The sequence below is a fragment of the Ascidiella aspersa genome, chromosome 6, assembly GCF_963924565.1.
Source record: "Ascidiella aspersa chromosome 6, kaAscAspe10.2, whole genome shotgun sequence".
Lineage (NCBI taxonomy): Eukaryota > Metazoa > Chordata > Ascidiacea > Phlebobranchia > Ascidiidae > Ascidiella > Ascidiella aspersa.
The window spans coordinates 3349048-3376396 of record NC_139452.1 but is presented as its reverse complement, the minus strand read 5'-3'; the positions used below and the strand labels follow the sequence as shown (position 1 = coordinate 3376396).

At 38.7% G+C, this 27349-nt stretch overlaps 1 protein-coding gene across 1 annotated transcript in view; it reads left to right on the top strand.

Annotated features, from left to right (window-relative positions):
- The first annotated feature begins 859 nt into the window (after positions 1-859).
- The window catches only part of LOC146139188 (uncharacterized), a 32430-nt gene continuing 5940 nt past the window's right edge, over positions 860-27349 (top strand). Inside the window, exons 1-3 of the mRNA XM_083393106.1 lie at positions 860-1989; positions 22567-22759; positions 23250-23466. Coding sequence (XP_083249232.1) covers positions 1465-1989; positions 22567-22759; positions 23250-23466 — 935 coding nt within the window. The 5' untranslated portion in view covers positions 860-1464. The remainder of the gene's footprint in view (positions 1990-22566; positions 22760-23249; positions 23467-27349) is intronic.

The following is a 27349-nucleotide window of genomic DNA, read 5'->3' as shown; positions in this document are numbered from 1 at the left end:
TTTATTTTACATTCGCCAGTCACTTTTAAAAACACTAACGGACAAAAAATAAAACAATTAAAATAAACAACCTTAAAATAAAGTGTCGCTTCTAATTTGAAAGGCATTTTAAACGTAGAATTCTCTTACGCAACCTTGAAATCAAAAGTGAAACCTATCAGGCATCCTTTTGAGATATATAATGTATAAGCTTGTGTAAAAAGCCACCATCAAACACCAAAGGCGAAATGTACAGAGAAATCCACCGCGAGCAGATCCGTGTTTGAGCTTTGCGGTGTTTAAGTAAAGTCCACGGGTCCGTGGAACAAGCCAGAAACCGCATCGATTCAATCGCTAGATCAAGCCTTTCTCCAACCTCGCCATCGCTTCTTATCGACAGGCTTGGGATGATGCATCACACCTAAGAAGTCGAGTTTGAACGCCTTTGTAATCGTCTATTAAGGACCGGTTACTCAATTGGCGAGTCGTGGTTAGACTGTCGGGTGTTGAATACAGACCTTATGGCAATACGAGTTTAATTTATTGAACAAATTTGTGGTACGACTGGGTGAAAAGAGAAAAAGTTGTTGTTTTGTTTAAAGTTTACATTGATGCATCGATTGGAGATGAAATGTTTAACTTTTAGTACTGGAACTGTACCTAACTTGTTTTCTTCTATTATGTTACGTCGATGTTGATGGTTCGCCTTTGTCTTCACAACGCTATACTAAAGTTTTCAATAAACTACAGTGGCACGATTTCGTTTGATTAATTAGCTTTAGAAGTCTAGTTTTAACGCTTTTGTTCGTCTCTTTCGGGTCATTTACTGAATTGATGAGTCGTAGTTGGACTGTAGGGTGTTGAATATAAACCTTATGAGTTAATTTATTGAAAAAGTTTGTACTACGGCTGTATGAAAATAGAAAAAATCGGTGCTGAATTTAGATTGTTGTATTTCTTATAATCATTTGCAATATTTTGAAATATTTAACTGCAGCGATTGAAGATAAAATGTTTAACTTTTAACACTAAGTTATTGTACGTATTTACAAAAGTTGTTCCAATAAAGCCACAGTGGAAAAATGCCGTACATTTGATTAGGTTACACACCATATAATGTAGCTGAGCATAACACTGACTTAAACCGAGGTTTTTCAAGTGTTTTTAGCTATCTATGCAGTTGTTAAAATACCAAGTAGTATAGTCCTTTGTTAACTGGAAATCTAGCAAAACCAATGTTGTTAAATGTTCTTCGGCGATAGATACTCTGTTTCGATTAAACTTCAATTTTAATTTTTTTAGCCCAACGCACGTAAGATTAAGGAACGCGTTTGCACTTGGCGAAATTTGCGATTCTCTGTCGAATCAGGGCTGAAAGAATTGGAAAAAGTAACTGATCGAAGAGAAATGCCACTGCTCCAAACGCGTGGGAATTAAGCTAAGCTGAGGAATATAGAACTCAAAAGGCGTCGGTCGCTCAACTGTATGGTGAACGAGCTTCAAGTGAGTGCGGGCATCCGAGCCAGCGGTATATCGGGCTCCGTGGGCACAACAAGACATCAGCAGCAGCAGCAACAAAGCCACCAGGTCAGCATCCTGCCTTGCTGTGTAAACTCGCACCGGCAGAGCGTGGTCAGCAACTATAGCTGGCCTGAGAACACGAGCATTATGGGCGCTGAAGAAGTAACGGAGATTTGCGATGGAGTGCTGGACAAGAAGGTTGACTATAGACGGCTGCCTATTGGGCCAGCGTGGAAGCGAAAGTACGGGGTTCTAAGCAGCGATGGACTTAGACTTTATCGCACCAAGAGTAAGAAGACGAGCGGTGGTTCTGCTCTACGCACGATTCCTCTTTGCCATATTCGAGCAGTGGCTCGTTTGCAAGAAGATGAGAGCGGTGGACTGCAGTACTTCAGCCTTGAGACGGAGCAAGGAGAAACGATGACGTTCAGGTGCAGGGAAGGAACCGGTTGGGTGGCCCAGATTCAGATCCAGCTCATCCATTATAAGGTGAGTCACACTGGTTGCTGGTTTTTGTCTGTTTATTTAGCCGCGCGCGTGGACTTGACAGGGACATAAGTTCTTGAGTTCCCCGATTTTTTTTATGTAGAAAAAAATTTTGAAGGTGAAAAAAGGAAGGGTAAAAATGACCTTCTGTGTGTTATATTGGCTCGCTTTAATTTTGTCAGGGTGAACATCATGATTTTCCTTGAAGTCTAAATGCAGCTTTGCTTACGCACATAGAGATGTTGTGGGGTTAAGTGTAAAAGTATATTTTACGCTGTTTTGGGGATTATCGGGATTTCTTACGTGTATTAGGAGTTCTGCAGGATTTATTTTATGAGCTAATTTTAATTTTTTTTTAGGTAATTATAAGTTTAACAAAACTTTGATTCCGCTATGGTGGTGTAACATCTCTTTTAAAATTGTTGCACGGTAATGTTATAACTGGTTAGATAACACGTTTGATTTTGCGATTATTCAAACGTTGTTGAGCTCGGCAGTTAATGCGAGGGAGAATTGTATGGTTCTGTGCATCATAAAACAGGCGAAAACACGCCACTCACACACCCCTATAGCAATCTGCCTTCCCTACATTAATCACGCGCTCTGTGTGGCAAAAACAATGTGCGGTGTTGCTATGATAAATGGGGAGCCACTGTGCCTTCCGTAAAGCTACAACACAATAAAACATCAGCTATGCTGCTACCATACACCACTGCATGTCACACCATTGGAAACTTCCTTTGAAACCGCGGTGCGAAACTTAACGCTGAATAATTGTGTTTTCACAGGCGTTTATATTGATAGTGGTTGAATGTCCTAATAGTCGGTCAAATTTACCTACTGAATAAAGCACCAACAATTCTTGCTTCTAAACAGCACTGTATTACACAACTATACAAAATTTGGTTTAAACTGTGGATATTTAAACGGTTTAAACTTCAGTTGGTTACGAAAAAACGTTTGGCTGTGCCGTCTTTACGGTTGAAAGCGATGGGTTTACGAAATTTGTTACACCTAAAAGTAAAACCGATATATTCGCTTACCCCTGTGGTTATCAACGTTTGCACATTTCCGACCAAAAGAGGGTATTTGGCACTTTAAGCATTCATTTCGACAGATTGTGAGAAGCTGTTTTATAAATTAATTGCCAAAAAATAATTAACTTCCATTTGTTAGACTTTTTAAAGAACTGTGGAAAATCTGTCATTTTTGTGTTTTTTAAGAATTGTTAAACTTTCGGTAATAATTGGTTATGGTTTAAAACTATGGCGCTTAGAATACGAGAGATTTGCGCAGAAGTTACTAAAACTTAACACCGTCCCCTTGTTTTTTGCTTAGCAGTAGTATTAAGGCCTAAGCAATTGAGTTTCTTCTAAATGCCCCGTTGTCCTTTTATGTTAGCGCGTGTGCTGTACACTATATACGGCGGTTGGTTGGTTTGTTTATGTTGATGCTTCCTTAACTGCGCCAACGGAAACGCACCGGTCTTGCGTAATGAGAAGAGTATTGTCGTATGCGCAAATAGTGAGTATGGTAAACCGGTGAAAGAAGGCCGTCATGCATGCATTTAAGTAAATGCATTATTAAACGTAACTTAGGCTATACATAGCAAAACTTAAACGTTTTTTGCGGCTAATACTGGCGTAAGTAGAACAACAAAGCTTTGGCAACTCAATTCTCTTCAATGAACTTTTTGTAAGCTTAAAGGAAACAAAACACAAATAAGACAGCCGCATAAATTACTAGCAATTTTCAAAAATGAAAAAAAAACAGAAGTGGTCGCCTAATAAATTTGATTGTTAATTATTATCGAAAAAACAACATTTTCCTGCTCCGACCGAAACCGCAAAACAGGGAACGAATCGGTACAGGACGTGCCTTATAAGGTCATTGCGAATGTTTATAGACGGGGCCTTGGTATAGCAGTTCTATAAAAGAAATCATTTGAGAAGTAAAACTATTCATAAAACTGTGTTTAATTTTTTTTAGTAAAATTAGTCATTGCTTATGGTCATTCTTTAGAGAAGCCTAGCTCCCTATTTTCCATTTAATGCAAGTAACAAAAAACGGGTAAATTAGGAATTACAAACCAGCCTTTCATTTAAACCGGATAAAAAGCGGAAATTTGCACTGAAACATGTATTAAAATTCCTTAATGAAAGGTATAGTCTTTACATACGGCCATTTTTAAAAAGGACTGGCCACCTTGACTATTTTACCAAAACAGGGCAACAAATAAACTTTTAAGCGAGCCGCATGATGTGCCTTTAATTTAATCAGCCACAATGTACCATAAGCACCAAATCTGGGCCGGCCACTTTTTAACTGGCCCATATGAAAAGCCGTGACATTGCCAGCGTGCATTGCGTAAAGGAAGTTACATGTATAGATGTGAAAGTCACACGTCTCGAATCTAAACCACAGCATGAGTAGTAGTTGTAGACTGTCACAGTCACTCACAAGCCCATTCATAAGCACGACGCGAAACCAAAACTACCTTCGTCACTTTGATTTGTGACGCGCCATCGTGACATAGTCATATATAGCTAGGTCTTAATGCGTCAGAATTCATATCGGTCGTGACTGTAAGTTGACAGTCTATGGCGACTTTCAAGCGATTTACCAAAAGTGATGTAAAAGAGGCCATTTTAAAGATTACAATCCGTAATGTTGTATTACATTCAATTATTTTCGTTTTGAAGCGATTAATTTGGGATTTACCTTGTATAGTGTTAAGTTATTACACTAAATATATAATATTTAAGTTATGACACTAAAGATATACTATAGTAAAATGTTTCAAAACGTTTGGGGAAATTGGGAAATAAGGTGGGTCTCTTGACGACAGTTTGTTTCAAAAGTCATTAAGACCTGATTTCCCGATTTAGAATTCGACAAATATGGCTACCAAAAAAGATAAAAGAATTGGATTCTAACGCAACCGTAAAATACACAGTGCTTTTTAAAATCTTACTGTCCATAGTATAAGAATCCCCCAAAACCTTATTCCTATGTATAATAAAACAAAGGTCTTATACTTTTTTTAATCTATTCAACTAAACATCAGCATTCAATCCTCAAACGCCGTTTTGACCAACAAATGTCGTAAATCTATGGTAATGCCAAATACACCCTTCGTGTAAAACCGGCTACAGCCAACGCTCAAGTGTGAACAGAAGGCCCATAAAAGACCAATCGACAGTCAAGGCGTATAAAACGCTGGCAAATATGCCGGCTTTGCGTGCCCCACCTTTATTTTATTAAAAATGCGTGGGCCGTCGTTCGACGGGTCTCGGTGACATTTCGTTTTACGACTGTCCTACGTAATTAAGGCACGTTGCCCGTGGTACACCTTGGCCTGTGTTTGCCAGAGGAAAATATCGACATTCCAGCGTGAAACTAGATTTTTTTGTAAGGCTAGGGGTCCCAAAGGTATGTTTTTGGAGAGAATAACGACCTTTTTTCAATCCCTGATTATGGCAGAGTAAAATGAAATTGATTTTTATAATAAATAAAATATTGCGTTTAGTTTTATCCGATGTGGTAAACAAGTCATTTAAAAATTGCCTAAGGCCCATGCAAGTCATTTGTGAAATATCTCAAGTCCCAGTCAGATTATCATTTTACCAAAACGATGATTTTAAGTGCAATCAAATCAAGCGTTGACCTAATTCACTACAACACTGCTAAAAGCTCTCAATTTTGCCTTAACAAACTAATTCAGGACATAGCTATTGAAGTACTCCTAAGAATACGCTTTAAGTATTAAGAAAATTTAAGTTTTATGTTGACAGTTTTAAGTTTTTGAAGATGATGATTTCATTAGTTTTGTTTGTCACGTTAATGTACTGTTTTTATGGTCTGGTAGTAAATAATGAGCGGTTTTAGGGTAAATCTTTAAAACTATTTTTAAAAAGCGTAAATTAGATAAAAAAAAAATCGAAAAACAGCGATATCGATCAAAGTGTCACGTTTCTAGCAAGCTTGGCATTCCATTTTGCACTGTTTCATAGAAATATAAACGCTCGGTGTAACAGTGAAATTCTGCACGACCAAATGGCAGGTGAACAGCGTTGAAATGCATATCGCCCCACGTCGCAAAATATTGATTCGTTTTGACTCCCTGGAATGTCGCGATTAAAATTGTAGCCATTGAAGGGCAGATGCTAGTAATGTTGCTCTTCGCTTCAAAGGTTGTTTGCTTCGAAAATATTTGCCTGTTTGTGATCACTAAAAGTGAAGTGTTATTTTTTTTAATCCAAGAACATCTCCCTTAACATTACAATGTCGCAAGCCAAATGCGTTTTGTGCATAGGCGGTAAAAAATTGTTGGTTAAATTAAGGACACACACAAGATTTAGACAGCAGGCTCCCTTAACACCCTGCTTGTCAATTATACACAGAACGTTTCAAAAGTGCTTTAAAGATAATATGAAACAGTTAAGGTAAGCAAGAACTTTTCAACTGGTCAAGGGGATGCATAAGGACTAAATAGGCGTGGCTTTACACATAACACAAGGGCGTGGCTCATGGTGCTTTCTTGGTTGCACGTAAGCATGTTGGCATGTGGTTTTATCAAGCGCACAGGTAGCAAGTCACGTCTGCGAGATTTCGAAGGCTTTTTGCGGGTGACAGGAAAGCGAATTTCCTCGGTAACATTGATCTGTTGTGCACTGCGCGTTTCATCGCATATCCTAGTCATGAATATAACCGTTAAACAAAAAAACTCTTCTTTAGCTCTAACCCAGGTCACGAAAAGCCATAAACAATAAATTCCGTTACCCGGCGGTATAGTGTGTGTATAATCAGGCCACAAAAAGCACCACAGTAAAAAAAGTTCTTTTACAATATTAAGGTGACCGAAAACAGCAGGAATATTAAAACCTGTCCCCGGCCAATAGGTCGCAAAAAAACGCCGGCTACCTATATAGGCTTAAATCCTTCAGGGCTGTTTACGCCAAAACAGCGTCTGGCCTGTGCTTTGTTTGCAGTGCGGAGAAACTGCCGATGTAATTGTCCGGCATAAGTTCGTCGCGTTTCTCTGCGGCAAGCAGCTTACGGCAGCTTTAGCGGCTGGAAAGTCGCGTAAATCGGCGCTTTTCTTAATTGAAGCTCGCGCGGCATTCGGGTTCGAACGGCGCCCTTGGCCCAAATCGCGGTCGACGACCCGACGTTACCTTAATGCCTGCTCCTGTGGATCCGTGGCAAGTGGTTAATCGCGAAATACAAGGAAATGCGTACGGGGTGGATTTAGGTTGGGAATATTCGTTTTGGGTTCTTAGCAGTTTCGAGTTATTTGTTAAGGTTTATAAAACGGTTGTATATGGAACAAAAACGAATATCACGAAGAGGATTTCGGAGCATAATGGCTGGAGGTTGAAGTGAGACGTAGTAAGAATGGCAAACTGATACCTGGTTCTGTATGGGCTTTGATATTCTTACTACAAAGAGGATTTAATAATGAATTGTAAAGCTAAAAAGGTCAAGCAAATTGATATCACCTTGATAAGGACGTTTTTGACATGTAATCACATTAACTGAAAATGAAACAAGTTCGTATTGAGACGTCTTAATCAAGATGGTGTCGATACTCGGCCTTTTATCTCTAACATTCATTATTGGGCTACATTACAGATCCGTGCACACTGCACAGTGTAACTATCGAAGAGAATTTCTACTATTATTGTCGATTGTATAGATTATAGAAACAAAAAGCGAATTTAAAGTTTTCACACTTTAAGTAATATCAGATCTATCGGAGATTGTTTTACCTTAATTTTAATTTGCATTTCTTTAATCTTTGGGTTAAGCCCCATTTGGATTAATTCTAATGCGTTACTGTGCAGACCCGTATATATTAAAAATATAAAAACCTTTTTTTCGCAAGGTTTTCTAATAGTTTTAAAACTTCCCAGTTAATTTTCCTAAAACAAGTCCCAAAACGTTAATATTTTGGCTTAAAAATTTCACTTTAACCGTTAAAATTGCTTCGGTATACGCTTTACAAATAGATTACGGTGAAAACATGTTATTCGCCGTTTAAACGCCAACTATGACCAGCAAAATAGCTCGTATAGGGCAAAAAACTTCTCGCTGCTGGCAACTCGTTAATATTTCGCACAATACAAACATAATGACGTAAGTCGACTGGCTGAATTTCTTTCTTGTGCGGTTACCACTGAATCAATAACAAATAGATGACGTCAATTATGGAACGCGACACCAAAGCTTGTTTGGATTTCGAAAATTTAAAACCGAACGTTAGCCTTCTAAATGTGAAACGGAAAGTTGGCTTAAAGGGCCGAAAAGTTATTCTTTGCGAGATGATGTTATTTTGCTGTACACTCTAGAACATTTTTGGGGCGAATTCAAAGTATGTTAGCTTGAAAATTTTCCTGCACTGAACTGCTGGTAGAATTTTTAGTAAGAACTTTCAGAAAGTTAAAACACAACCATATATTTTTTCCGACAACAAATTGCGCGTTTATAAACAAACATTGATGAATGTACGATATCAAAGAATAAAGATGGTGCGTTTTTTTCCACTGGATTTACGGGTTTTAAGTGCCACGTGCCAACTTATTACAGATGTCGCCAATCATAATAAATTCCTTAACTTTTATATAACTCAAAAACTCCAAGAGAAAAGCTCCATTCGATAAAACAAAACGCTACAGTTTCCTTATCACGCCATCTTCACCAAGTTTACCCCAGCAGCATCCCATCCACTAAACCAACGGCCATTTTGTTTGTCGCCGGCTCGGCTTGACATTAAGGCAGTCAGCAAGTTGAGGCCTGAGCGCTGCAAGCCAAATGCATTGAAAACACGAGGCATCGAACGATAAGGCCGCAAACTGCTGAGAAAAACCGCAAGCTGACAGGCGTTTCAAGCCGCATAGCGAGCTGTGTTGAACGTGGGTCGGGAGAAAGGGACATACCGCGCGCTATGCTAGAATGCCTCGGCCCTTTATTGTCGTCACAAAGGCCAGGCGCTCGCGCTTAAAACAACAGTCAAAAACTCTCTCAGGCAAGTTTTGATATGACCGGTTTATTATGGTTCTCATGAAAAAACCGCCAGGTTTTGTATTTCATAATAAGGATGGGCGTGTTTTCATTTTAATTGAGTACTTGTGACCGAGTTTGAAACACTAAACAGGCATTTTTCTTGGTGTAGGTGACAAAACTAAATCATATATAAAGCATTGTGTGTAACTTCCGTAAGTACTAGCTTATTAAAATATTTCTAAAACAAGCCCTGGTTTATCAAATGATAAATTATTTCAGGTTGTTAACAAAGCTTAAAATAAAAGCATATTGCTTCTAAATTTGTCATACTAATTGACTTATGCTATTGCTCCAAACTTTACACCAAAAAAAGCTTTATCTGTATTTTAAGCATTAACGGTTTGCAAAATTCCATGAAGAAAATGACAACTAACATAAAGCTCTTTCCAATGTGTTTTAAGTGTTTTTTTAGCAAACTGGACTATATAGAAAAATAATAAAACGGCACAAAAAGTGACTAGAAGGTCGGTTTATTGTAAAGTCTTTAACAAAACAACGTTTTTTTGCAATATTTTCAAAATTTTTGGTTAATAACCTAAAATCTGATTTTAAATATCTTGTGACTGTTTTTGTGCTGAACAATCAAAATTTTCCAAAAAGAAAACAACTCAAAATGGAGACTGAAAGCTTTAACAGCGCAAGGCTGTTTGTATCCGCTTTCAAAAAGGAAGAAAGGGCGAACAAATTAGGAAGAATGGCGTCCTACTCGCCGGTTTTTTCCGCGAACTTTTACCCAAATTGCGCCCGGAACCGACGTTTACTGAGGACTAGTTTTGTAATGGATGGATGACCTTTTGTTGCAAAGGAAATTGGCTCCCGAAACCGAGCCTTATAAAACATTTTTCTTGTTTGTAAAAAAGAAGGCTTAGGTAAAACTTCATTTTTTTATTTCCCGTCTCAAATTTTCTTTTTTAGATTTGGAACTGCCATCTATCATACCAACCACAACTTTAGATACAAAAAATTCAATTAATTATTTGGTATCACATTTAAAAAAAAATAAAAGAACTAATAATAGGCTTCGGAAAAAGTTATATTTCTCTTACTTTTTCCATCGCAAGATTTCGTCTTACTTTCCTATCGCAAGATTTTCGCACGAAATTGAATTTATTTAGATTAGGAACAACTACATTTATGCCCTTTCATGAACTCCTAATATAGACAAACGCAACAACGGCAACATGCTTAAATCGTATGCATATATCGCCATTATTAGCAAAAATTACCATCGAAAATAGCCAATATCCAAAATTACCATCAAAAATAGCCAATTTTTTCACACCAGTGCAACAACATTTTGCAGTTGTCTCGACAACGCAGCAGCGTTCGTGTCGTAAAAACAGCCGCAGAAATCAGCAGACAGAAGGTTGCACGACCAGCTCATTTCACATCCCGTGCTAAACGATTTATTCCCGATTAGCGTCCAACGACAGACCATGACTTTTGCGCGACCTCGTATTGAACGACTGGTTGGCGCGTTTTTTCCGCGAATGCTCGGCGGTCGGCCAGATTGAGCAGGTTTTTAATTTGTTTTAGCTGGTCCCGATGTCACACAGGGTCAAGAAGGTTTCTGTCTGGTGTCGAATATTTTGTTCGATGTACATAATGGTTGGTGGTTATACCAAGAGGTATAAGAATATCAAAGCCCATACAAAAGTAGGTAGCATTTTGAACGTTTCGAATAACTCTTTATTTATTTGATACCACATGCTGCCTACTACTACGTATGGGCTTTGATATTCTTATACAACAGTGACATTTCCTATAGTCCTGCAACTTTTAGAGGCTTAAGTGAGTTATAACTTAGGGAGCGTCGGCCTAATTAATTAGACATTTCCCTTTCCACTATGGTGGCAGACCTGCGGTGAACCCACCATGTTGTACCATGTTATACTATGTTGTGCGCGTGTAACCTGCAATCTGCACAAATAAAGTTGCTTGTAGAGTGGCTTTACACAGTGGTGCCACGTGTCCAGCTTGTAGATTGTAAATCACTTAAAAGAGTTTGACTCGTTAATAGACCTTCGGTTTTTATTCCAACTGGATATAAATCAGTAAAAGTAGATGAATAATAAAAAAAACATTTCATCCTGTAGTAAGCATATAAAATCCGATACAGAAGTAGGTATCATTTTGAACGTTTCTAATATATAACTCTTTATTCATATAATACCATATGATACCTACTTCTATATGGGCTTTGATATTCTTGCTGCGTCTTACTACAATCTCCAACCATTATGCTCCAAAAGTTTTACTCAAATTTAGGTTTTACAGCAACAATAAAAGACAAACAGCAACCTGCTGTCAATGCTTTTGATTTCCATAAAGATGTCCCCCTTTTATTATAATGTTGGATGCCACCATAGTTATTTCAAAATATTCAACATAATCGGAATTATATGTTTGCTCAAAAAGAAAAATTCCTAAAGTTTTTTTTACATAACAGAAATGCTGATGTCATTTTCAACGTGGTAATGACATGTAACACACAACGGAACTAAACGAAACGAGCGATACCAGTTATAATTAATTAAAAAAGCCAAAGGTTTATTTGCATGACGCCCTAATAGTGTTGCAACGCCAAATAAGGTGAACCACAGTCGTTTTTGCGAATGATTTCTCTGATCGCTGTTTGATCATTTACCGGTGGTCGTGGCCCTTTTTTATGGTGGGGCTTTTGGGCGCGATCCAATTAACTGAAAAGTCGCGAGATTTTGACATTTCACTTATTGCCCGGTCGATCACAGAATTCGTGTCAGCGCGATTGCCTTGTTAATTAAGTTGCACGCTGAACATGTTGGGCGTTTTTAAGGCTGATCAAAGCTGATGTTGGAGTAAGGTCACGGACTGTCTTTTAAGGTTAAAGTTGTTAGACGTGATGGTTAGGTTAAAGCAAGTCACAGTTAACGGAAGTTAACATGGCCGTGAAAGTTGAAGTGTCCTCTTCATTTAAAGTCAACGCCTATCAAGCCCATACAGAAGTAGGTAGCATTTAGAATGTTTTTTCTGTATGGGCTTTGATATTCTTTCTACGTCTTACTACAACCTCCAAACATTATGCTCCACAAAACGCATATAACATTGTATTATACATTCGCTACCACGTCGAATTTTCCTCTTCCTTTAATTAACCAATTACCGATGCCTTGCGCAAAACATATAAAAAGTCACTCAGTTGATGCTTTGCCAAATTCCTAGCAACATATGGTATCTCAGAAACAAAAACAATCGAACGTAACTTAGAATCGTACGAATCGCAATTGTTCTAGCCCACTTTTAACAAATTAACCAAATATTAAAGTATAGTGGTTATAGCTAGAGTCAGATAATACAGCGGCTAAAGAAAAATACCTTTTCAACCCTTTGCAAATCTCACAAGACCTTTTTGTTACCGCGTGTAAACGTCACCCTTTGTGTTCCCTGCCCCCTAATTCCACCCCCTCCCCTTAAACACCGCGCACACGATTTGTGACGTCACAATTGTTTGACTTCCAAACCGCTCCTCTTTCACGCTTGGCTGCGCGCGCGTAAGTCGTTGTTTGAGCAAGAAACGCGCGGTGCATTGTTGCGCAACAATCGCGCACCCATTGTGACGTAGGGCGCGCGCGTTGACCGACACATGTGGTGATGGTACAATAGTCCAGCAATTTCTCCAAAAAAGTGTTCCTTTTTCACCCAAAATTCATTTTGTAACCTTTTAGGAATTAACGAGTTGGATACGGGTAAAAAGTTGGGCATTTTCGGTGGGGGAAATAATTGTTGTTGTCAAAGAGGTAGTTTTTTTTAAACCGAAATTCTTCAAACTTTGCAAAATAAATCTCTCGAAAATGCCTAATTTGGAACTTTTTATTTGCAAGTATCTTTAAGTTTGCTACTCTACATTTTTATTTGTTAATAAAAGCTTAAAATCTCAGTTTTTATTAGACGGTAACTCTCGGTAATAAACTTTTCGAGCTGCGGTTAGTAATATTTGCATTATCACACCTTTCTTAACACAAGCCTTCAAATGCAACGTCATAGCCCCATTATTATTCGTTGTTCTGGTTGGTTTAGCCAGGTTTTGAAGCGACCGACTGGTTTTATTCCTCAAAGTTCCGTTTTGGATGTAATTTCAAGGACCTGTGGATTTAGGGTTTTACGCCAGCGGGGTTTAACTGTGTTGAAATTAGGGGTTGCAGCATCCCGAGTGTTGACCGTGCCACTTTAAATCCTGAAAACATGACCGACTGGGTCAATTTACAAAGCGCAGTTCGAAGAACCACTTTTTCGCTATATTTCTCTGCCCTTTGGCTCGACTTGTGGAGATGGCTTGTCCAAGGGGAAAAAATGTTAATAAAAACAGTTGTGCGCCTTTGTGGTTGTCTCCAATAGTTGTAAGACTTCAGTTTAAAAAACAAACAACGATTTTAGTTTACAATTTTTGTTGACCACACAAACTTTTATACACTTTAACTTTTATACACTTTAAAAAGTATGCTACACGTGTTGAAAAACAAAACAATGAAAGTAGGAAAAAACCTTCTTAAAACTTCCTTTAAAATGTGCCAACTATATGTTAAACATGTTTCAACGTCAACTTCAACCCGATTTTTCATCTCCTTTTTCCTGAACTGTGTTCCTTCCACTTTAAGGGCTTTATTACTCAACCTAACACAATAATTCAAGTGTCAAGGTGTCGGATATTAAACCGAAATCCGTTTGAAATCGACACCAAATTTGTCAAAATGCCGAAGCCAAGCGACAATTTGCTGACGAAAAACGTCTCGTTAGCTCTGTGACGTAAACAGAAGGAGGCGAAGCGTCAAGTTGTGCCACCGCACAGACAGTCGAGCTCAAGTTCAATTGTTGGGTGCGCCGCCAGCGTCAATTACCGCGCGTCATCTCGACTGTTACGTCATAAGCGACTGGCATTCTACTGTTGACATTAAAGTATCCGGTTAAGTATGTAGACAAGGCTGTGCTAAAACGCTTTAAACGTTACAGGAAAATGGTTCAAAGGCAATGTTGATGACCTTATTTGCACCAAAATCGTTACGTTTGTACACTGCTTAAGTAGTATTTCTGATATCTGTAAAACTTGAAATGTTAATCCACAACAATTTTTCAAGCACATTTTTTGCATTGTCCGACTTTTAACATTGTTTAGCTACGAAGCTGGGGTGGCAATGAAATTAGAAATGCGTTGCGCAAAAAAATGGTTAGGGTTGTAATAAGACGTAGTAAGAATATCAAAGCCTTTAGTCATTTCATTTTGATAATTTAAAAACGTTAAAAATGTTAACCACTACTGTATGGGCTTTGATATACTTGCTATACGTCCGAAAAAGTGCTTTTGAAAAATAAAGCATACATAGCGTATTGGCGTTGATAGCTCGTTCTTTTCTTAAATCGGCCAAAAAGGTGTGTCTACGTGCAAAATTCCACCCGATTTCGCTCATATGTAAACTTTCTTGCGGTTACTTTGCGAACTTCGGACCGAGAATGACGCCGGCTGTTTATTTTTTCGCCGAAATCGCTGCGAGAAATTTTAATTGCTAAATTCCGAACGGGAGATAACAAGCTGTGGTCGCTAATCCGATGTGGACTTCATCCACACACGAGGTTGTGCGTGCAATGTGCTTGTTGGATATAGAGTTGAGCACAGACACAAACACTCACACATACCGATATGCACAAACCTATATAGGTGCAATGAATACAGGTAAAGAAAATCACAAGCACTAAAAATACAAAAAACACCAGCACTAACCTGCGTACCAAAATGTACATGCAAGTCCAGAGACACACAGAAATCATACAGCAACACAGAAACACATGGAAGCACACACACACAAATACACAGAAACAAACACAGGAACACATACAACACAGCAACACACACACACACTCATGAACACACGGAATCACATCGAAACAGAAACACATAATATTTTTTTGCACAAAAAAATCACCCACCAAAATTCTAACAAACACACAACACGTACAAGTTCGCACAAAAAGTCACAAATCACAATACACACAATCAAGCGAACCCACGCACAGAAACACCCAAAATCAAAACAACCACCCACAAAAAATACTTACACTTACCACACGACACGTGCATAGCCCACAATACAATACAATACACACCAGTCAATTACGTCAGGCAAAAAAGGGCCGTAACCGCGAGGTACGAGAAATAGAGGATACAACCTTAGAAAAGCAGCAGCACAGGCATAAGCACAAGCAGGCCAATTGGCCAGGGCACAATGCCCACTCTGTGTTGGGTTTCTCGCTGCTTAAGCCACCGCCTATTTCTCCCCACGCTTAAACGCTCTCGGGAATGCAGAACGTGACTTCTCAGCGACCCTTCTGAGCTCGCTATCGCCGTTTGCGCGATCCCGAAAGACGATAGGGGACTGCGGAGAAGGACAACGCCCGCGATTTTGTTCAGAGAGATAGGGATAAACCCCCCTTGGTAGAGATACGCTATTTTTCGCGGCATTGCTCGTAATTGCCTTGTCCTGTGATTCCCGTTTCATGTTTTTGCTGCTTCACCTAATCGATTTGTAATCAGGGGCTTTTTCTTTCTAGCTTTTTGTTGGAGCGAATGCCGATTTCAAATTCCGGCTAAAATTTTAAAGGATATTTTTTCGTGATTTCCAACCGGGGGATAAAATCCAACCAAGCACTGTAACCTAAACGTTCATATACACAATGTATATTCTGTATTTAACCTTTTGGAAGTCGTACAGGCTTAATGATTTGGACAATAAATAAAGTGTTTTTTCATTGACATTACAATCCCTATCCTCATCTACTGCATTAATGATGAAATTTTTTTTTTGTTTGTGTTATATGCTGCCCTTATCTTTTCCCTTCTGGAAATGGTTCAACGTTGATCTGTTTCAGAGAATGCTGATTTCATTTTGCGGATGAACTTTTTTGGGGGAGGAAGTGGGCCTAGCGTTTGTTTGGGTTAGCTAAGTGGTCTGTTGTTTACTGTTGGACGATTGCAATCATCACGAGTTTCCATGAAAAGTGATGAGAATCTTCGGTGAACATTAGAGAGATTAAACAAAATCTTGCCTGAAAAAAGGCACGTTGGTGCAACCAAGCAAGCCGGATGAAAACTGAAAGCGCGGGGCACTTTTCGCCAATTGTGTAGGCACGGTTGTTCGCAAGCTCGTCAACAATTGTTTTCAGTTTTTGAATAAGACAAATACGATTAACAACCAACACAGATAAAAAACATCAACTTGTAGAATTTTTTGGGCAAAGTTAGCTCCCAAAATAACATCACGAAATGGAATAAAACATAGCAAGGTTACAAACATACTGTGCCCAAGGCAACGCCATGTTCAATTCATATGCAATATACATTTTTTATATGTAACACTATTTGCAAAAGTTAACACTTTTAAGACATGTGTGTTTTGGGTTTCAGGACGCATATTTGACCCCAGGTTAACGCATTAAGCTTTGAATAACCGTAGTTTAATTCAAGCGCAATTTGTAACACATATTGGCAAACGTGATTCAAGCTGAGACAGGTTATTTCCAAGTGGCCAATATAAATCATTGCCAAGTCAAACACCTACTTGCCCCCAGGAATGGCAAATCCCCGGGAAAGTTCACGGTAGTTTTGTAACCTTATGCGCAAATGACCCGTTGTGTGTACTTAAGGGGCGCTAATGATATGCACCGTTGAAGGCAAATAGAAATTTCCTCAGTGAAGGTTGAACTCCCAGATTTTGAAGCATAACTGATGATGCTATTTGCGCTACTATAGTATTCTGCTCTTTTTGAATAAAGTTGTATATCAGAACTTTTTATACCCTTTGTGGTTTTGTTTGGATATTACGACATGGTTGAATAACAATGTTTGAACAGGCTTTCATCCCAATATAAACAATTATCCTTATTTTATCAACTTACGCTCATGAGAAATGGTTTTGGAACCTCACATATTATACATATATGGTTGTATTTTTTTGCAAACTGAAATAAAATTAATTTTATTTCTCACGAATTATTGTAAAGCCAATATATGTGACTCGTTAAGATTAGTGCTTCAGTTTAAAAAACAAAATTGCCACAAATTTTCCGGGTGCCTACCACACTGAAAAAGGCCACTGGAAACATACATAACAACCACGACACAGTTGGTGCTTCTGCTATCGAAGCGTTGTCAAAAATTCTTAACCTGTCAAGCAAGGTGATTGATTGCTTTTCGAAATTACGTTTCCACACGAAAAGCAACACAAAACAGCGGCAAATGCAGCGGGGGAAACATTTTGTCGCAATTTCAACGAAAAAGCAACAAACCTTTGCGCGTTTAAAAATTATGGCCGTGACAAAAGCTACAAACGTATGCATTCCCGCACAACCTAACGCCTGTTGTTATAATAGTCGATTTTAAATAGACGCATTTTTCTGATTGCTTTGCCAGCAGAAATAATATTCCTTTTTTATTGATGCTTTTTTGGCAAGCCGAAAAGCGCCCAAACTGTTCTCTCTCGTGCGAAAGGCCAAAGATCACGATATGTTTAGTTTGGTCATAAATAATGGTGATGGCATCCACCCCTGCGATAGGGCATTGGTCACGTTTAGCTTAAGTTTCATCCTATTTACGAAGCATGGTTTTCAAACTTCTACAAAAAAAAAACAAGTTTGCAGAAATGCACATGCATCTAAGCAATGCGGTTGACCTTGTGTAACATCGTGCGTGAGATACTGTTAAAACACTTGTTAGGTTAACTTTGCAAAATGCACATGCAATCGAAGCGTTTTAGCTAGAGTTTCATTCTATTTTTGTAACGGTTATTTTTAAACTTTGACAAACCACAAAAGAACATGTTTGCATAAATGCACATGCATGTGGCCTACGTGGCTAACCTTATCACATCGTGCGTGAGATTGTTGCACGGAAAGCGATTTGCCATCGGCAAATACAGGCGTGACCATTGCACGACTTGCTCCAATGTCAAGATGCCTGTAAATACAACGACTTTGGGAGTTCGTTAGAGTAGCCATCAACACTTCTTTCATCTGCGCGTTGTTGGCCACATTAAACGCCAGTTAGTACAGGGTTAGGAGTGTTGTGCAATCTAAAACTAGGGGTGTGCAGGAATTTGCAACTTGCAAATTTCTGTTGTTGCATATCCGCCTTTCTTATAGACCATAATGCTTTGACCTAAACTAAAAGAGGACTTGATATATTAGGGAAAAAGAGTAACTATTCAAAACCGTAATAAGAATATCAAAGCCCATACAGAGTAGGTATCATTTTGAACGTTTCGAATAACTCTTTATTCATTTTCAACATTTTAAACCGTATTTGCGTTAAATAAGCGGTTAAAGTTCACACTTCCAATACCATAATCAAATTATAGTGTAACGCATAATAGGAAAGCATATGGGTGGAAAAAATTCTGGAAAAAAGTTCTTTACTCCATTAAAACATTTTTAAATGCAACATACGCGATACGCGTGGTGTTATGAGTGCTTTTCAAAGTCTTGTTAATATGTTACACTTCGCCTTATCGCTATTTTTATTCTGACAAACAAACCGTCTCCGGTACACCTGGTTTAAAACGCAATACACCCGAAACAACAATATCCCATTTCGTTTTTGCACGCTACAACAATTTAGATGATCTCAATAACAAAAAGGTGTGATTTCGCGGCCGTTCTTTTTCCAATGTTTAGCACACGGCACATATGCCTGCATCACAAGACCTGGTTTTGCACAAATAGTGCAATTTTCAGAAACTGTGGCGTATTTCGCGTGAAGATACGTGTGCAGAGAAACGTTAAAGTTGAAAACTAAATGTTTATAAAACATATGGCCTCGTATTTCAATAATAGATGACGACAATGACTTTAAATAAAACCAGATATATTAGTCAGACAAGTCTGTCATCTGTTTTTCATTCGATTAGCGAAAAACTTAGGGAAAATATATTTGTCTTTACATCCTATAACAATCTTGACTTAGATTACATGCCATAACACTGTGAAGAATTATCGGGGGTTATAATTTAGATTAATTTATCGTTTTTCAGATAAAATTAAGTAAAAACACCTTTTGCGCATAAATTAGGGTCAATTAAAGAGTTTTATTTTCAAAAAGTCGGTTCTAATTAGCGTTTTTTGCGTTAAAATACGTGCGCGGAAATAACCTTGGCCATGAAAACGGCGGAAGGGCGCGAATAACCTCCGACAGGTCATTTACCTGGAGTCTTCGGTTCAAATTTCGCTTCGGGCTGTTAGAATGACGCACGCCTGCCACGCCACTCGGTGTGAAAATAAGCGTCGCTGCGTAAAGAACGTGCTCGGAGAATAAGGTTAAACAAAAAAGCAAGGATGGTTTGCACTGAGGCCTAGAGCGAATAGGTGATTTTATCTGGGCTTGTTTGAAATGATGCGGGTGTAAGTTTAGAAGCAAAGCACCCGAGACAATTATGGTTGTTTTCTTTCCGAATTTGCTGGGATCGACAACTAAACAAATCGGTTTTTGATGTGTTAGATGTGATTGTGGTTGTATTTAATGGAACTCAAGAGGAAATCCAAATAAACAAAATTATTTTTTGATAACTTTGTGCAACTCAAAAGTTTAAACAAAAAATAGATGCAACAAACGCTAGCGGTTGATTGTTATTTCAAAAGGTAATATTTACACGGCTTTTTGCTATTTAATCTTGCAAACAAGCAAGTAGTCTTCCATACAGCTAAAAAATCAGAAAATTATACTAAAACACTGTCATTCTTGATAAAATCGACAATGGATATCTCGAGATCCCGTAAAACTAAAATAACAGTCGTTAGGCACGTTTTTGGCGCATTTCCGTCGTATTTTTGCTATTTTTGTTCTACTTTCAATTCGAATATATATTGATTTTGGCTCCATATTGTCGTATTGTTTTGCACTCACTGTGAACTCCCGAACTTAAAAGGTCAAACGAAACTTCGCAAAACCAAGATCGCGTTAGGAGCATAATGGTTGAAGGTTGTAGCGATACGTATGATGAATATCAAAGTCCATACAGAAGTATGTGGCATTTTGTGAACGTTTCAAATATCACTTTATTCATTTTTAACATCTAGATTAACAATGTTGTTTAAAAAGATGCTGCAAATGGACAAAGAGATATTCGAAACGTTAAAAATGCTACCAACTTTATGGGCTTTGATAATGGCGTTGGTTTTTTGGTTTGTGAGTTTGTAGTTTAGTCGCAGTTAGATCCAAACAGCTTTGCCTTGTAAGCCGAACATCAACCCCAAGCCGCTAATTTAAACGTAGGAACGCGGTTTAAGACGGAAAGGATCGATTTTCTCGTCGTGCGATTAAAAACTGAGGCTTGTAATCCGGGTAAGACGTCATCAAAAGACATTTTACGTGGTTAACGGCTCTCTTTTAGTGTAATGCGGGGGGACCAAGTGGTTTTTAACGGTCCATAAAACGGTCTGAAATATCTCAATATTTTAATGCCAGAGTCACGGAGTGAAAAACACAATTTAGTAAAGCGAGGGACTTAAAATATGGGTTAAAAGGTTTCTTCGGAGCTATTTTTCTTATCCTTTTAACCTTACTTTTTATGGCTTTACCACATTTAGTTTTCAGGATTTACTCGCAAAACGCTCGATGGTAACCAACATGAGCGGACTTCAAAACACCGGTTACTGTGGGACACTTTCTTAATTACAACTTTTGGAAATTACAATCTACAGTGGAACACTATATACGGATCTGTTCATAAGTTTAATGGTGAAAATAACGGCCCAAATAGACGTTAAAAGCGACATGCTTTATTTTCAAACGTTTCGGCAATTTCTAATGCCATCATCAGTGAAATGAAGGCCACATCAGTTACACCCGTTTAAGAACACTTTGGTCGCACCAAGGAATGATAAGAATGATAAAAAAGTGCGAAACAAGCGTCATTTTTATCATTTCTTGGTGCGACCAAAGTGTATATAAACGGGTGCAACCGATGTGGCCTTTATATCACTGATGATGGCATTAGAAATTGCCGAAACGTTTGAAAATAAAGCATGTCGCTTTTAACGTCTATTTGGGCCGTTATTTTCGCCATTAAACAATCTACAGTGTTCATTGTAATCGTTAACCAACTTTTTCAAACGAAGCCATGTTTTGTTTTTCTGGCCCAAACATCTTCTCATGCGCCTTTGCAGCGTTTTTGTTTCCGGGCTATGTTTTCCACATTAAAGCACGTCGTGCCTGAAGGTTAACATGAAGTGCCCGCCCCTCAAGAACCGTAAGGTTGAAAGTGGCGGCATTTTCTCCCAGAGACAAAAACGCCTCTCGGACCTTTGCCTGGTAATCTTGGCGATCGTAATCTACGCGCTTTATCGGCCAAAGTAAAGGGGAGTGAGCCCTTCATTAGATAAGTGCAACGCTGGTCTGCCAACTGTCTCTTCGAACCCGAGCTTGTGTCAAACTAAAGCACCGCCTTGCCCAGAAGCTCACAGGCGGCAATTTAAGGCTTTAGGTTGGCAGGCTACGTGTTTTTTTCGTTCTCTTTTGCTGTGTGCTGTTCTTGCGTAGTGCTAAGATTAAGCTCGTGTCGCCACGTTGACCGCACACATTGGAAAAAGTTGCCAGTTATGCTATAACTGCTCCTAGTGGCGCTTTTTTTGAGTTGTTTTAAGTTTTGACAACTATATGGTTCAAGTTTTCTAATTCAAAGAATTAGAGCAAAATGTGGCTAACTCTAATCTAAGTTGTGAATGGCTTGTGTGGGCCTAATTCAATTTCTTATCTTATTCGGAGTTACTCAAAACTAATACATCTGACAGGACAACACATTTTACATACCAAAGCCATAAACAAATTTAACAGCACACAACTATAAGAGCATCAAAATACAGGGAAATTTTGTGAACATCTTCCCAAAATAGAGGACATAGCATGGCGAAACGCCAATATGCACGACGTATCGTATCCAGTCTTTTGGGATCATATATTCTACGAAGTTCCTGGTGTTTCACTGTAACGTGGTGCCTTGTAACGCGATATTGAGCGGCGGAAATTCGTTTTCCGTTTCATTAGTCGGGCGGAGTGCCTAGTTCTATTGTTGCTCGTTGCGCTAAGGTTAGGCTTCAATATACTGAGGGGTCGGAGGGATATTTGCTTGCTGTGTTGCCGAGTGTCAAAATGATTGGTTGCTTGCGGTCCGAGTGCGGTTAAAATAACCGTTGTGTGTAATGAGAGCATTTTTAAACGCCATGGATCTAATTACAGCCGCGTGGGCCAACAGTAGTATATATAATTATTGCATTATACACAAGGGTCGCTAAGGATTTAAAGTATATTTCCGTAGACCTTTGGCAACCAATACACACAAACCACAATTATCAACGACCTATACCAAACAAACCATTGGTCAGTGCGATTTAAGGGTGGCCCATAGCACATTTAAGCACCCTGTAGTAAGCCCATAGCACATTTAAGAACCATGTATATAATATAATCCAGCATATTAAACACATATTGTTTCTTTACAGAACCGCCAAGACATCATGCGCTACAAGCAACTCAACAACAGCATTCAAGTAGCAGAGTCAGCCATGCAAAGACTGAGGGGATCCCCAACTAGTGAGAGTTCGCCGCATAACAACTACGTCCAGGAACCGACCCAAGTGAAGAGCCCTATTCGTGGTTGTCGGACAGTCGTGCTGCCAAACGACACAGGAGTCGGTAGGTACTGGGTTCGAACCCCACCCCTGGAAGCGTTCGTTTTAACTGATAGCTGCTTTTGCACGTGAAATATAATGAAACGTCCGAAAACAGTTTAGAAACTTCTAGGAGCGTTTAACAAGGTCAAAATAAAAACCTGTATACAAACCCCCAAAAAGTATTAAATTCTCGCACTTCATCATGAAGCACTGTTGTGCTAAAGCTTGGCAATATTTCAACAATAATTTGTCTTTATACAGTGACAGTGACACCTGATTACTGTACTTGGAATTAAACAAATGCGACCATTTACCAAGATATTAAGTACGTGTCAGTTATCCATAATAGATCTCGAAAATTTAGGTTTATTTTTGTCAGTCCTGGTTCTATCGTTTATTGGTTGTACACAGGTATTAGGTACATTCGATTTAGGTGTAGGCCTACTATGAGTTGCAAGAAAAAGAATCTATACGTTTAATCCAGTCACCAGCAAAAATCGCCCTTTTCACAGGCATCGGCATCACGGTGATTCCCCTAAACGACGGCCGAGTGGTGGTGAACCGGGTCCTTGAAGGGGGGCCGGCCATGCGCCTGGGGGTCATCGGGCCCCGGGACCAGATCGTGGCCGCCAACGGACTCCGGGTCACCAGCGTTGAGATGCTTTCCGAAGTTGTGCGAAGTTCCCCGAACACGGTTTCGCTTATCGTCAAGCCTCGAATCAGCAAGCCGTAAGTTGACGCTTTTGTTTGTTTGTTTTTTTCGTACAGACTTGTTTTTTGAGAAAGCGCGCAAGGGAGAGACTTGTGCCTTCAAGGAAGCTGGAAGCTAACCAGAGTGATTTACTCTTAGCCTTTAAAACGTTTTTACCCTGTTTTCAGTTTATTGTTTGTTTGAATTTGCCAGCTAGGCCGTTTGCTAATGCGTTCCACAATATCTTTCCCCACAGGCTGATTTATGGGAGCTTTTAAGCGTTTTTTACCTTGTATTTTTGATCGGCAGCTCGCAAATTAAAAACTAAGGTCTAAAACATTATGGTAACTTTTCAAGTAATGTTTGACCCTATTTTGAGAGTTGGCGACCGTTTCAGTATCGATATAATATTGAGTCTAGTTATCCTGATGTTGGTGCTGTGCGTTTAAGCTTGGTTGTAGGGCCATTTAACCTTGTACATTTTCCACTTAAGATTGAAAAAGTGGGTTTTATTTTCTGGAAAAGTTGGCTTCTCACACAATAGCGGTAAACAATATTTAACTAGAAAGGGGGCTGACTATTTATGAATACGGGTATCAAAACTATTGCAGTAGTGAGAAATTTGTTGGAAGTGTAGTCTATTTCTTCGTAGTCGGTAAAACTGCTCTGTGGTTTATTGGAGTTTAGCCATTGCGGCTTATCGTGCGGATAAATGGCTTCCAAAAACTACAAGTTGAACTCCAGGAAAGACTGGGTTGATCGGTGTCGCTCGTTTCAGTGTTAAATCTGAGTGTTTCGTGGTACTTTGTGCTGAATGAGACAATTTCTAGTAAATTCGACCTGAACCCATTAAACTTTTATACAAGCCCTAAAAAACTTAACATAGGAATAGGAAAATTTGCGTTTTGTAAAATAGAAAAAAAAAATGCATTTTTGTCTTATTTTGGATAAACTTGCATTTTGGTCATATTTGCAAATGGAAAAACTTATAAAACGATGAAAATTTAAAATAAACTTTAAAAAACGCAAAATTTTACCACTTTATTATATTATGGGAGAGCAAAACTTGGAGACTGTGTAGTTGCCGCAAAAAGGTCGGTTTGGCTTTCTGAGAAAATACTGTTCAAAAGGTTGACGTAATCGGCTAAGGCGAGTGCAAGGATAACTATGGCGAAACAATGCGAGTCGCGATTTCTAGGAAAAGCAATGTCAAGTCTTCACTTAAAAACCTTATGTAATGACGCCTATCGGTTCACGTTTTCGTAAAGCTAACGAATCATTCTAATTGAAACTCTAATGTTTCCTATTCAGAAGGCGAAATATATATTTCTGAAATGATTTTATGTTTTATGCATTTTTTATAAACAATCTTAACAGCCTGAAAAGCATGAGAAAAATTCATTTGGTCACAAAATTAGTGAAAAACAGGAAATTGCCAAGATAACAGGAAGGGGTCCCTCATTCATTATATCTCATCATTGACAGAACAATTGCTCGAAACGTTAGCAAAATCGGAACCTGTTGATGAGCATATTAGACGTAAGAGTGTTGCTTACGATAAGTTTCAATAACAAAACAGTTGTTTTTAGTAGCCGTGGTCTTTAAAAATACATTTAGAGCTAAGATGGCCGTAATATCAAACTTTGTTTAAACCAATTTGTGTGCAATTTTCCTTAGTGGAACTTCAATGAGCTAAATCACAGTTAAACACAACTGTACAGTAAATGGCGTAGTTTCGGTAAACCTTTTTTAGAACGAAGTGTGCTGTTATTGTTGTCCAATAAGAGTTCACAAAGAAACTTACCTCGATATACACATATGAATGCCTAATTGCCTTGAATACAATTGCTAAAGTTTAGAATTTTAAACCACTGTTCAAATACACACATATGAATGTTTAATTACCTTAGGTGAGAGTTAAATACTACAGTGTACAGTTACTACAGTTCAGATGCTTCAAACCACTGTTTATTTACGTTTCCAGCGTTTTTACATTGAGGGATCCGACATCACACTAAAATCGTTTCAAAAGGCCAGATTACATGGAAACAAAAACATAGAGAGCCTTTTTCTGACACGAGCGTGACCCAAAAACGTTCCAGGTAACGACTTTTCGCCTAAGCTAGCGAAAAAAATCGTGGCCCTGGACAATTTGGAGAAAATCCTGGGATTAAATTCCGCGCCGTGCGACAATCCAATCGCTAATTCTACGCGTTGTGAGCCTCTTAGCGGCGATTTGCAAATAGCAAACAAATCGGACTAGTTTTAAGACTTAAAATCGTGCCAAAGGTGTGGTAACCCGTTTTGCGAAACCGGCCATTCACTCCTGTCAACTGACAATACTTGACTTGATTGCAACTAGCCTTGTAGCCTACTTTCATTTAGAGTGGGGATGTGCACGATTATCGAATCGGATCCGCTCCCCTTGTGATAACCTTCATTTTCCAACTGCATTAACTGGTTAATTTGCCTAAAAATATTGATTGCTTACAACTGACGGTTGGTGAGCTTTACAATTCCGAAGCGAAAGTGGGCTAATTTCACGATTATAGTAATTTCCGTTTCAACAGTTTTGTAAACTTTAACTTAGTGATGGCGTATTTGAATTGGATCGGGCGGTAAAGAGGATTTTTTTTTGCTTACCGAAATACAATACCAAAGGTGTGGTAACCCGTTTTGCGAAACCGGCCATGCACTCCTGTCAACTGACAGTACTTAGCTTGGTCGCAACTATAGCCTTGTACTTTGCCATATAGTAGGGATGTCCAAAATTATCCAATCGTATCCGGTTCTCTTGTGACAGCGCAACTACATCAAGGTTAAACTGTCTAAAAAATACTGAATGTTCTCAACTGTAAGTAAATAAGCTTTCTAATTCTAAAAAAATGTGAATCAATATTACGAATATGTTAACGCAAGGCCATTCACGCAGTCAGCTGACATTACTTAATGCGACTATAGCCTTGTGTTTGCATTTTAGAGTAGGAATACAAATGATCGAATCGGACTCTTCGGACATCGCATCATTTTCCAACTGAATTAAATGGTTAATTTGCCTAAAAATAATAAAGTTTTTTTTTAAGGTTTGGGTGACCGCTAAGTAGTTTTAAGAGACCGCAAGTGTTTCATTTAAATACCAAAAAGTTGCAAGTCCAAATTTGGGAAACCGCTGGAGAAATTTGGGGGACCGTTTCGGTCCACCAAAACACCTTAAAAAAAATACTGATCACGAATATAGTAATTTCAATTTTAACACTTTTGTAAAATGTAATTATTAATAGCGTATTTGTATTGGATCGGGGGTTAAAGAGGAAATTTTCTGCTTAATATCGGGTATCGGTGTGGGAATACAATACTAAGAATCGTACATCCCTATTTCCTAGTAAAGGGTAGGTTTTAGATACATTTGCGCCACAGTTAAATTGAGATGATGGATAGAGAAATGCGATTCGCTTTTCTCTTACGGAGCGGAAACTTCGTTTGACGCCAAAAGAAGAATTGCTTTGGAAATAATTTGAAACCGCGATAGCATTGCCGTGGGCGGGATATTATGGCTTTATACGGGAAGTTTTGTGTCATATTGAGACTTCTGGAAAATGGAAAATGAATTGATATAACGAGTGAAAAGAAGAGAAGCGTTTAATGCTCAGCGGTTATTTGGTTGCTTGTAATTGTGGAGGTAAATTGCAAAGTTTATCAATTCGGCCATAATTGAGCAAATTAAGCGCGTTTTTGGCAATTTTTGCAAAACACACGAAATTTCCCCATTTATTCGTTAAAAACCGTGGCGGTAAAAAGCAAACGTTTTTTTGTTTTTTTGTTAAAACATTCCCAGACCACAGTCAAAAAAATTCCGAGAATCCAACTTTGCAGAATTCGAGAAGGTTCGGCGAACAAAATGCGCCAATGAACTAAAACCTC